Source organism: Phalacrocorax carbo, chromosome 3 (assembly GCF_963921805.1).
Source record: "Phalacrocorax carbo chromosome 3, bPhaCar2.1, whole genome shotgun sequence".
NCBI classification, from domain to species: Eukaryota; Metazoa; Chordata; class Aves; order Suliformes; family Phalacrocoracidae; genus Phalacrocorax; species Phalacrocorax carbo.
The window spans coordinates 78,248,874-78,262,038 of NC_087515.1; the positions used below are offsets into that span (position 1 = coordinate 78,248,874).

The 13,165-nt window shown below is 38.2% G+C and overlaps 1 protein-coding gene across 5 annotated transcripts in view; it reads left to right on the forward strand.

The window, feature by feature from the left end:
- The window catches only part of WASF1 (WASP family member 1), a 103,160-nt gene extending 91,073 nt beyond the window's left edge, over window positions 1-12,087 (forward strand). For 4 of the 5 annotated variants that reach the window (XM_064447471.1, XM_064447468.1, XM_064447469.1 and 1 more), the window contains 6 exons: window positions 3,318-3,471; window positions 4,171-4,288; window positions 5,058-5,230; window positions 7,355-7,531; window positions 8,861-9,498; window positions 11,180-12,087. In XM_064447471.1, coding sequence (XP_064303541.1) covers window positions 3,318-3,471; window positions 4,171-4,288; window positions 5,058-5,230; window positions 7,355-7,531; window positions 8,861-9,498; window positions 11,180-11,337 — 1,418 coding nt within the window. In that variant the 3' untranslated portion in view covers window positions 11,338-12,087. The remainder of the gene's footprint in view (window positions 1-3,317; window positions 3,472-4,170; window positions 4,289-5,057; window positions 5,231-7,354; window positions 7,532-8,860; window positions 9,499-11,179) is intronic. The other variant, XM_064447473.1, reaches the window with a different exon arrangement.
- The last annotated feature ends 1,078 nt before the right edge of the window (window positions 12,088-13,165 follow it).

The window sequence follows — 13,165 nt, forward strand, 5'->3', positions numbered from 1 at the left end:
TTAATGAGACTTTTAACAAGAGGTAAAATGTTACTATAGATGTATATTACTGATGTGTTCTTCTACTTAGTTTGTAGTTCAGCCCAAAAAATCCCCAGTTATTGTATCTTATTGTAGTGCAATTTAAATACCTTTTTTTTCCCAGTTTGTTGTTGATTACAAATAAAAATGGACTGGCATCTCTTCTTCAAAACCAAATGTACAAAAGATTGGTAGTTTAGCTTTCTGACAGAGATAATTTTTAATTATGTGGAAAATATTGTGGTGTACAGAAGGTTAGACTGGCTGATGTAATAGGTCTTTTCATACAACCCAAACAACAGGCACAGTAAAAGTAAACTGCCATTTGATCAGATTGTTGAATGAATGTTTAACTTAAGTTGTGAACATCTCAACATTCAAGAAAATTAAGACCTCATTGTTTGTTCATTACAGTAAACAGAAGTGGTGTAGCAGATAGACTTTCAGGAAAATGTATCCATATGAAATTTAGGATCTCTGGCTATATGAAGGTTCTGGTGCTAGTTAGGAATTAGGCAACTGGAAGCTTAAATTTCTCAGTATCAAGTCAAATGCCTGCAGCGTTTCCAACCCCTTCAGTGTCTCGTCTCTTCTCACACCTGAATTCGTACGTCCAATTTGTTTGACCTGTCCTCTTGCTGTGCCAGTTTGTCAATCAGCCAAAGCTAAGTAGCCTGATGATGAGCCAGGTTTTCACACATTCTCCCCCCTGAGGTGGCAAGCCATGCAGGGCTTCTCTTTCTTAGCCAGCTGGCAAGGTAAACAAATGGCTTTGTAAGCCAAACCATGCACAGCCCAGGATTACGCTGTTCTTGCAACATGGGATTTTCCTGATCCCTGTCTGTAGGTGAGTTGTATCAGTGTCGTGATTCTCAGTATTTTGTGTGCCATGTCCTTTCATTTCCTTAGTAATGTTGTCCTAATATAGTCAGTTGTTTTGAATAACGGCATGCTTTTCAGCAAATGCTGGTCATTGGATATCAGTGCAGGAAATGCTGTTAGCTGTTTGAAATTCCACAGTGTACATTTTCTGTCAAGACCTTTACTATGTAGCTTAGTTTTAGAGAGGAAGTAATCTGTGCTTATTTTGGGGGACTGATTGATTATCCTCAGTTATCCCCTTGTTCCTGTTTACAGAGAGTGGAGATTTAAACAAGAAAATTGAGATTATGAATTAGACCGTCTGTATTTGCTCACTGAAGAGATTAAGGAATGCTAAGAAAGAGTTTATAGAACAATATACATCTCAATAGTATGGTATCACATGCTCTGTGAGCATTTTAATATTAAACCAAAGAACTGTCTATTTAATGGACTAAATTAATTTGCTTCATTGCCTTCAGAATGTACACAGGTTCAAAGAGAAGTATACTAACTTTTATTTCTGTTGGCATAGTCTCCAATAAGTGACAGACAGTTTAAAGACTAGCAGGATCGCCAAGCATCTTTGAACAAGCACGTTCAGTGAGGTTTGTAAAACCAACAAGCCAGAGGAAGAACAGCTGAAATATAAAAGAATCTAAGATTAGGTTTTTAGATGAGGTAAACCCCAGTTCTTCTAATTGTGAACTTTTGCCAGCAAATAACAACCTGTACTTCATGACAGGTACAAAATATATATAGTTATTTATGAGTGCAAGCATACCTGCAGAAATTGGATTCCTAGCTGACATTCATACATTATAATACTTTTCACACAGTCACACACTTAAAAAGCCTTCTGAGCAGCTGATTAATGGTATTAAAATGATCAAATACACTGTAATGAAATGGAACCTAAGGGTAAAAAGGAGGAAGCTCCTCCAGGACCACACAACCTTGCCAACTGTAATAAACTTCAAAAGCCAAACTGATAATCAAATAAATCCCATCTTTAGCCTCACAAAAGATGCTGCCAATACGGTTAGGTAAGAAGATAGAACATTCCAGGAATTGTAAGCCCTCTGGAAAAAACTTGCCTTTTACCCTTTTGTGATTATACAATAGAAATTCAGCTCTGTACATGTGAGTACACTTGTGTGTGTGTATGTGTGTGTGTGTTACAGGAACCAGAGTGAAATGCAGCTTTCAGCTTAAGCAGATGCACTCTTAAGCAGTTGTTGCCAAAGGCCCTAGTGATAAGGGACGGGGGTGTCCTCTCATCTTGGGTAAAGGGGCGCTCCTATCAACCTGTTTTTATAAAACAGACATAATTATTTCTAGATAAAATGCATGTGCTGAAAATACTCTTTGCTATTATGTCTTAAAACTCTTTGCAGTATTGTTTGTGATTTAAAAAAAAAACCCCAAACCAATGAAAAGAGCTGCTGTTTTATCTAGTGAAAGTCTTAACGCTAGCTGCAAAGTTAGTCTTGAGACACACCTGGACTTCACAGAGGTAGTGCCTGCTTATCAGGGAGGGAGAGAAATACGAGACTGAACAGGTACACTGTTTTCAGAATTAAAAGCGCAAGCTTCATCAGTTGCGGTTGCTTTTCCATTAATCTTTTCCTAAATTTTAATGATTGCAAAAAAGAAAAAGATATATGGGATGGTAACAGCAGTAAGTCAATATGTTTCAAATCACTGTTTAATGTATTGTGTTCACCTAGTGTTATTTTCCTTTGAATCTTACATGAAAGATACTTGATTATACCTAACTACTGTGCTTAAAAACTCAAGGTGTCTCACCTGACAGAGAAGTCTCATCTTGATTAAACAGTCTGATTAAAAAACAACATTTTATTAGTTTCATGTGTTGGAACATGGTATCATCTCCCATGAAAACTCACTGATATCAGTAGCATAAGCTTAACTGATTTGCTGGTTTGGCATCTCAGAGGGCCTTCAGTGGAACTGCTGCCTACATGCAAGGAATGCAAAGTTTGGCTTGCTGGTAATACAAAGGTAAAATCTATACCTCAAGACTGAGAGATATCTTTTAGTACCAAAAGGATTGTGAAATCAAGTTGGTAAATGTTATTAGGTACTTCTGACCTACAGAATAGCTACAGTAAGCAGCTTGTTGAACTACTTTGGAGATATAGAGTTCTGATATCTACCCAGGTGAGCAAAAATTTCCTGTGAAGCTAAATAGAGGATAGTTTTCTAGAACATTACAAGCAGATTTGTCACATAATCTGACAATATCTTGCTGTGGCAGGAGGGTAGATGAATTTATATTTGCTGTAAAATACATAAGATACTAGTAGTAATGCTTGATATTTATATTCTAACCAGCATTAAGAAAATCCAGATTAATCCAAATATACTATCTTTGGTGTGGTTTTTTTTTAAATGGCAATATCTCCTTTCAGTGTCACTGCAGGACATTACAATGAGGAAAGCTTTCCGGAGTTCCACAATTCAAGATCAACAGCTGTTTGACCGCAAAACTCTGCCTATTCCTTTGCAAGAAACTTATGACATTTGTGAACAGCCTCCTCCACTTAACATCCTCACCCCTTACAGGTTAGTAAAATTAAATTAATCAAAACCAATTTCTAGCTTATTTTATGTAATAGAGATGCTACATCCAGGCACCTTGCTCATGTTGAGTAGCACTTGAATATTTAAGGAGCCACACTAGAAAACTGTGAGGCTGCTGGAGGAATCCAGGCAGCAGAAGACCTTATAAGCCCTAAAACTTTATTTCACTCTACTCAAATTTTAACCCAGTGTAATAACGATATGAAAAGCCATTTTTATCATCTGTATTTATTAAACAGTGTAATGCTCTTGGATGCGAAGTGAAGAAAATAAGCAGGTAAGTACGTACAAAGAAATGTCTTGCAGGGAAATTAATGGTTTTTGTTGTCTCAAAGTCAATTTGAATCAGTAGTTGAAAACGAGCAGCCACACAAATTTGCTCATTATTTTAAGAGCAAGATTTGAGTCATTGGAATGGGAGTTTTCTGATTTATGATACTCATTTTTTATCTAAAGCTTGCGTAAAAGTTACTTTTCTAATATCAGGACCTTGACTACAAGGAAAGATAGTAAAGAATGATGGCACCAGAGATCAATGTTAATGTTTTTAATATTCTTCAGTAAAATATTTCAGGGTCTGAGATACTAGGTATGCCTTAATATGCCTTTTCTTTGCCTTAATGTTTGGATTCATGTGTTGTCAAATAAATAGTATGCCCTGTTTGCATCATTGTATTTTAGGGATGATGGAAAAGAGGGGTTGAAGTTTTATACCAATCCTTCATACTTCTTTGATCTGTGGAAGGAAAAAATGCTGCAAGACACTGAGGACAAAAGAAAAGAAAAGAGGAAGCAGAAGGTATATATGTTAGCTTTATACAGCTTCTGGTTGTATTTTCCTGGAAAGGGTTTACTTGCAGGTATGGTACTACTTTGGCTATGCAATTACTAACAACCCAAACTTTACAGAGCCATCTTCGTTCAACTAAAACTATTTGTATTCATTCAATTCCATCAACTTTAATAAATAAATATTAATAATTTTTATAAAAAGGCCTAGAGCTTTCACTTGTAAGTCTTCTAGCAATGACTGTAAAAGGAGAAAAAACAGGAGGAATACAACAGGAATAAAGAATTGCACTGGACCACTTTTTTTAATAATACAAAATTCTGAGAATCTTATAGGTGAAAAAGCTTGAATGACATTCTAATAAATATGTGTAAACTAGGAAGAAATTAGTAGGAATAGAGCACTTTGTTTATATTTTCTTAAAATTAAACAAACACTTTTGCAAAGGTAACGCTACTTTTTGTTTCACCATTTTTCTCTATATTTCATACATAGAGACAGTAAATATAAGTGTCACATCGATAATTTCATTTCAGACTTAGAATAAAAAGCTACTTACAGTTATTTTTCTCTGTATTATTCAGCTAATTATCCACTAGACTGAAGCTTCTGCCTCTTGTAAGTTTTTTTTGTTTATGTATCATGTTTAGACTGAAAGTAAATTTTTCATGCACTTGAACTGGGATTGTTTTCCGTTATTTTGTGGCTGATGTATAAATGCAACTAATTAAAAAACACTGTCTTAGTTGTCAGTTTTGTTTGCACAACTCTCCTACAGCAGAAAAATCTGGATCGCCCTCATGAACCAGAAAAAGTGCCCAGGGCACCTCATGACAGACGGAGAGAGTGGCAGAAGTTAGCCCAAGGCCCGGAGCTCGCAGAAGATGATGCTAACCTCTTACATAAGCATATTGAAGTTGCTAATGGTCCAGCTTCACATTTTGAATCAAGGTTTCTTTTCATTTTTTCTATCCTTTATTAAGTACAGATATTCTTACTACGTAGTAAACATGCTTGAGAAAAGGTAAATTATGAGATGCTACTGCTATTCTTGGACTGCACTGGAAATCACTGATTTAGCCCAGTCAAAACTCAGTTTAAAAATACTTAGTGTGTCCTTAAAGGAGTAGATATTATCTTGTTATTTTTAAGAGTTGCGTGTATCCTTGAAATTCATTGTATCCTTGCAGATAGGTTGTTGTCTGCAGCTTGAAGAAGGTGTAGTGTCACTGTCACAAGCTTGCACCCAGGTGTGTCGCTACATTCCAGTCTTGACCTACAAAATGCCTATTATTCCAGTCTCTTGATTTTTCTTAAGCAGACGCTGCCAAGACTATATGGTGGGTGTGATGTGAACAAATGTCCGCTTGGAGCTCGGATGAGAATGCTGAGCTTCTCTTTACTCTTGAGCAAATCCAAGATTTGATTGACACTTCTGGTTATAGTCCATTACAAAATCCAACCTGTTGGGTTCTCATTTCACAGCGTGGATTTGCTGGTGGCTAAGAGTAGCATTTCATATGGGCAACACTTGCTGTGTTTACACTTCTTGTGTTTGTGCAAAACCACATCCATTTTACTGGCCAGGAAACATCTGATAGGAAAGAGGGCTGACATGTAATATTAGGAGTTTTGGGTCTGTTTTCTGGGTGGTGCAATTTTTAATTTAAAAGTATTCATTGTCCTCCAAAAAATTCTTATATTTTTCTGCTATCCTTCGCTGGCCAAAAGCACCATAAGGGAGTATTTTGTTTAGCTTTGTAAGGCCTTCAAACAAGCTTAACAGTGACAATGGATAATTATGACAACTCTAGGAGATAGTGTTTGCTGTTTGAAAAATTGAAAAAATCAGCTTGTCGAAACCTTAGCTCAATTCAGAAAGTAAAAATTGTCTCAGTGCATTTCATTCAGTAGGGTACAACTCAAGTTATGGTGATTAGCATTTTTCTGGCAACAGCTTTATAGTGCTTATCTTTGTAAACTGCTGTGTCAAGTGGTTGGCAGAAACATCTGCTTTCCTGCTGTCCCTTCGGTTGTGTTGTACACCAGATTCCATATTAGACACATTTGTTGCAGGACTCCTTTTATATCCAGGACTCTGGACTAAACCTCGATTATCACAGTACCAGTTATGAATAATACTGTAGTGCTTCGGAGCACTACATGTGCAGAGTATGTTGTTCAGATACACAACAGCTTTTGAATAATAGAGTAAGAATTTCACGACTGAATAATTTAATAGGCGTAGCTACCACAGTGGTGGCAGTATGTGGAAATGCAGAGTATTGCTTTACTTGTTGGAAAGTGTTCTGCAAACACATATCCTCTGAATTTAATGGAGAAGTGTTCTTAAGATCTTCAGTTGAGTAGTTAATTAAAATTTCGTAAGTGATCAGGTCCTTGAGGTATGTCTAAAGTTGTCATTAACAAGTAAATTGAATCATTTTATTAACTGCTACTACTCAATAATAGATATTTACCTTCTTCCTTATATCCATTGTATAGCTACAAAGAATTAGGTCTGAAGTGGTGGGTTCTCTGTATATTGGAATATAGGTCCTCTGACAGAAGTGCAGCTCAATTATTCAGTTGTAAATTCAACCATTCTAACATCCATGGATGTTTCATGAATGTTATAAAACAATATGGTTGCATATATATATAGGGATTGAGGAGCAGAAATGATCACTGAGCGTAATGTTGGTTTCATAATAAACTCTGGTATATGCGTATTTCTGATTGTATTGCTATGTTTACTTAACTCAGAATAATCTGACTAATAAACACTAAGATCACACATATACTGTAGAATTTGTCTGATATACCTGTCAAAACCGTTAAACCCTTGAGCTGCTAGAAGCAATGGCATGGAAAGTGGGATAAATTATTAAAAAGCCATGAAGTACAATATGCAACATTGGTGCAGAGAATCTCAGACTCATAGAATCGGTTAGGTGGGAAAAGACAGATACTTGAATTCAGAAATCAAACTGAAGTATAGAACAGTAGCTGAGGGCACTAATATTACTTTGGATTGTTGGTTACGTTGGATCATGTTTCACTATTTTCCTTCAGATCTCAAGCATATGTGGACCATATGGATGGATCATATTCGCTTTCTGCATTACCCTATAGCCAGATGTCTGAACTTCTGAACAGAGCCGAGGAGCGAGTGTTGGTCAGACCAAATGAACCACCACCGCCACCTCCAATGCATGGAGCAGATGTGAAACCTGTGCCTCCTTGCGTTAGGTACAAAATGGACAAGCCACATGCAGATTTATTGGGGAGTTTTAGTTTTACAGCACCCCACTAATAGTCATCAGCATAATTTCCATGCAGCCCAGGCAGTACACGCATCCTAGGGGCTATGTCAGTCCACAGCCCTTACATGTCTGCAGCTGCAGGGCCACACAGGAGTTGGAGAGAAAGGTCGGTATCTAAACCCCATAGGATGCCATGTGGAGACAGGCCTCACCTTGCCATTAATATTGCAACTAAGTCGCTTTCTGAGTTAAATGGCAAAACAAATAACTGTATGGAAAAATGTTTCTATGAAAGATGTTGGAATCTCAGGATTTAGCTCTGGAATTTTGGAAATTTGAAAATCTGAAATTTGTACAACTGAGCTGTGTTTCAGCCTACATGAATATATCACAGTAAGGCAGCTGTCAAAACTATATATTCATCACATTTGCTAAATTGCAACTGCTTTTTTTTATTTTTAATTCCCCCAAGTCTTTTTATTTTGTTTCTCTGTGCATTTCCAGAACTGGATACGTACTTGGAGTTTCTAGAGTGAGGCTCTGGTTGTCACTCCCCTGTTGTTTTATACCCAAAATCTTACTTTATGGTCAGGTACATACAACTTGGAATACAGGACAGTTACATCAGCAAGATGTTAGTCTGTTGAAAAGAATGTCTTTTTACTGTTCAGGAGATTGTACACAGAAATGCATAACTCTCTAATTTTCTACAACAGATGAAAGAAATCCTCTAGTGGTCTTTCAGGAAAATAATTTTACTGTTCCCTTTTGTTTTCTTCAATTCACCTATCCATTGTACTGCAATGAGTACCTAGCGTATAAGTGTACCTCCCTATACACAGAATTGATGACTTTGGCCTCACTCACCTTGTCATCAAGCCTTAAATATGTATTTCAAATGTAACTCATCCTCATTGCTTGTACTGCTTTGGTTTGTTTTGTTTTTAAAGTTCTGTGAATCAAAGCAGTTAATCAACCACTAGTTCCCTTACTTCAGAAAAGTAATTTGGGTTTATTTAGGGGAGGGCAGAATTATACTGGTATAGGAAACCTTTGATAAAGATGCAGGTTTGTAGAAGAGCATAAACTTAGTTAATAGCTGAATTTGAGTGAAGGTCTGTTGGAAGGCTGATGCGCACTCCATACTGAGAATTAGATTTTCTTCTATATGAGGTATGAATACCTTGAAATCATCATAGTACATGATGCTCTTTAATGCCCAGCGTTCAATATTCTTAAGTTGCAGAAATTAACCTATTACTATTTTTTCCACTCTTCAGCTCTAATAACTTTGTCCTGTTATTGGATGTTTCAGTTCTGCTACTGGCTTGGTAGAAAACCGTCCTCAGTCACCAGCAACAGGCAGAACACCAGTGTTTGTGAGCCCCACTCCTCCTCCTCCACCACCACCTCCTCTTCCGTCTGCTTTGTCAACTTCATCTTTAAGAGCTGCAATGACTTCCACCCCTCCACCCCCAGTCCCACCCCCGCCACCCCCCCCCACAGCTGCTCTGCAGGCCCCAGCCGTCCCACCTCCACCAGCTCCTCTCCAGATAGCTCCTGGAGTCCTACATCCAGCTCCACCTCCTATTGCTCCTCCCCTAGCACAACCCTCTCCTCCTGTCACTAGAGCCGCCCAAGTGTGTGAAGCTGTACCCGTTCACCCAGTTCCTCCTCAAGCTGAAGTACAGGGACTTCCTCCACCACCCCCACCGCCTCCCTTGCCTCCTCCTGGCATTCGACCCTCCTCTCCTGTCACAGTTGCAGCCCTTTCTCACCCTCCTCCTGTTCTGCACCCTCCTCCCACAACCATCGTCCCTGGCCCTCACGCCCCCCTAATGCCTCCATCTCCACCATCCCAAGTGATTCCTGCTCCAGAACCCAAACGCCATCCTTCAACTCTTCCTGTAATCAGTGATGCTAGAAGCGTTCTGCTGGAAGCAATACGGAAAGGTAATGTTTGGCTCTTAAGGGGCAAAAAGAATGGTCTCAGAAACTTGCTAAGTACACATTAGCTTTGAGAGATGGAATATTTCACATGTGTAAGAAGTCAGTTTAGGGGAATGCATCTTAAATCTGTTTCTGCTTTCTGTTCTCTACAGCGTATGCGTTGCCAAGTCAATTTTTTTTATTTTTATAATTGCACTTATCAGATGTTTAGTTTGGATGGCAAAACTGGTTCTCTGTGGAAGTTAGATTTGAAAAAAGAAAAGTACATGTGTTTCTAGATGATCTGTGGAGATTATCTCTTCGTTTCTGTTTACCTGATAATGTGGCTATTTCTGATAACCTACAGATTGTGTAGAAGACAGAAAGATTATCTTTAACAGACTGTTAGGTAAAAGCAGAACAGATTAATTGGAATTTTGATCATGTATCAGTGTATTGCCACGACATATAAATGATGTTCAGAAATCGTTGCTTAAGACTTCAAGCTGTTCAGTATCTGATCTTGACACGTCTCAGCACAGTAGGGAAGCAGTCTTCGCGTTGCAAGGTGCCCCGCTGGCAGAGCGCAAGTGAACGGCGGAGGTGCAGGGCAATGTTTTCCTGTTGATCTGGCGAGGAGCTGTATGTACAAGCTGTACCTGTCAGCTGACGTGCCTACAGCCAGAAAAATCCCCGCTGCACTGAATGCGCTGCCGTTTGATGTGTGGTACTGAATAGTTTATCTTTCTCAAATGTTTCGAGTACTACATTCTTCTGTTTTTCTCCTGCACCTACAACACAGTACCAGAATCTGTATGGTACTGTAATATGAGTAGGTAGGCTATAATACTAATTAAAAATAATTTTAAAGCATCTATATGCACATGAATTGTTAACATCATTGACTCCAAAAAAGTATCAACAGCAGTTGAGTGCAACAGTGGTGCATGACCGTTAGTAGAGAATGCCAGCAAAAACTTAATGAAGGAGAGCCTGCTGGCATAATTCGGGTGATTGCTTTTGACCAAGTCTTGCACAAGGAACAAAAGCTGAAGTTCCCACAGGTTAATTTCCACTAAGGACCTGTGCTTCGGTTGCCTGTCAATTGACAACAGAAGGTATTAAATACAAAGTGTAGGTTGTATTTAGACTGTGTCAGTCTGTGGTGTCATGAGTATAAAACCAAAATACATAATCTCTGTCATGTTTGTAACTTAAATTACTGGATTTAACTTTCTCATACTACCGGTATGTGCTATTTCTCCTATGTATATGATCTTTAAGCAGTACTTTATCCCAAAACAGATCATTACATCGTGAAAACTGGGTTACAAGAAATTCTGTCTCTTTAGGATACTCAAACAGCTATAACTTTTAACTGAGACCATGAAAAGGGAGTATAAAAATTGTTTGGAAATGCAAATAGTAAAACGGTTTAATCACTTACAGTGGTACTAAAAATGTGGGTGTGTTTTTAGTGGGAAGTCAGAAGCAGGATATCATAGTAGGAGGAGTGATGATCTGGTCTGCCGTTGCAATTCTGACATTCCTCTCTTTAAAAACTTGACAGAGAACTTCTGTCTGAGGAGTGATGGTGCCCTCAGCCTTCGTTTTCGCTTGCAAAGCGTTTTGTGAATCATGAGCTAAATACTTCATATAATGGTAAAGGAGGAGAGTAACACGTTTGTGATTTGATGTTCTCCAGGCATTCAGCTACGCAAAGTTGAAGAACAACGTGAACAAGAAGCTAAGCATGAGCGCATTGAGAACGATGTTGCTACTATACTTTCTCGTCGCATTGCTGTGGAGTACAGTGATTCAGAAGATGATTCAGAATTTGATGAAGTGGATTGGTTAGAGTAAAATTGTTACATTGCTGTACACGGCAAAATCGAATGCTAATGTCCATTGTGGTGCTTGTTCTTTGAACGTTTGATGGTCATTTCTAGTGTTTTTTGTATACTTTTCTTTACATAATTAATCCATGTTTTTCTACTTTTCAGTTTACAAAAAGCTCCTAGTGCATCTTTGAAACTAAATGTTTTACAGTGGCTTTTCTTACACATCTTTTTTGAAAGAACATACTTTGTTCCAATAGACCACTAAGTATTAAGCATGGGCAGCTGTTGGTAGAGTAGCAGTTTCAATTTTTTGGCATATCTTAACTGTGCACTTTGTGAATTTTAAGTTAATGAAGGCAACTGAGATCGACATTCCAAGGGCAGCTGTATGTACTAATGAGCCTTATTCCACTTCTGAGGGTGTTTTAAAGCATTATGCTAGCTATCAAGATATCACTGCCTCGATTACATCTGTACACTAAAAGTACATACAGTTAGCAGCACTGAACACACTGAAAGGAAAATGGATCTTTGGGGGGTTTTATTATTGTTTTATTGTTGTTTTTAAATAATTATGGCCTTATTTGAATGTTTAGAGATTCCCCTTCCCTTCTTCCCTCCCAGGTACATATTGTGTGGTACTATTTTTGCCTGCATAATAAAAGTTAAAATTTTTTTTCCTTGTGAAATCTTTTTGACTTAAACATGCTGTGTAACTTATGTAACTGTTAAAATAACAGTTTGGTTTAATAAATGGTTCATTTTAAACGGTCCTGGCTGTTGCTTTTTCAGTGAAGCCTGCTTTTCGCTGGTATGCCTAAGGGGTCCTTGGATTGCAAAGATTTAATCTGTGGTCTACAAAGTTACAATAAATATTCTGCACTTGGTCTAAGGACCTATGTTAAACAAGAAAGAAATATCTAGATGTCATCAAATGATCCCTAAATGCATATCTACAAAAAAAAAAGAAGCTGAAATATTACTACAATCCGTTAGTTTTAAAAACTTATTTTAAAAATTGGGAGCTTGGGGCTTATGTGATTTAGGGTTGTTTTTTTTTAAAAAAAAAAACTTTGCCATCAGCGTATCTTGAGAAGAGATGAGGAGATGCAGCAGTCAAAATCATGGTGAATGAAGGATGACAAAGAACCTGGGTGATCCTGCAAAGTCATTTTTAAAGTGCTCTCTAGCAGCGTACTGCATGTTGCGCAGGGCTTTTGTGTTTCCCTTCTCTGGAATAAATCCTTCAGGTCTAACCACACAGTCAACAGCCTATTGAGAAGGGAAGCGTGAGAGAGCACAAGAGCACTCTGCCTTGTGAACTTGCTCCTGCAAGATGGAATTGTGTAACAGAGGAAAACAAGTGTGGAAAGTCAGAACAAGATTTCTGAAGGTGGAACATGAAATGTTCCTCAGTCTATGGAACAATTTAGAGAGGCGTGTGGTTATTAACCTACTCCTGGGACTGGGCAAAACACCAGAGGTACAGACTGGAGTAGGAATACTGTACAGCAACCCTTCCAGCTTTACTGTCACCATCTCAGCCTCCACTATAACTTCGTACCTGGCCTACTATATTCAAGACTTTTTCCACTGCAACAGCAACGCCTTTGTTGTGTTTGTGGGAGAAAAATCATTGTTGCAGTTTGTGAATCTGCATCTTTATAACCATGGATGCAGTTGTTCTCTCTATGCTATTCTCTTTGAGAGTTGTCTTCACAGTAACACCATCTGGTTTATTCTGCTGTTCTCAGTTAGCTTTCAGCCTGCGTGTCCTTCCTAAGAGCTCCTTGTAAGTGTTAAAGAAAAGATGTTGGAAGCATTGCCGCATGAGTAGTTGGTAGTATTTA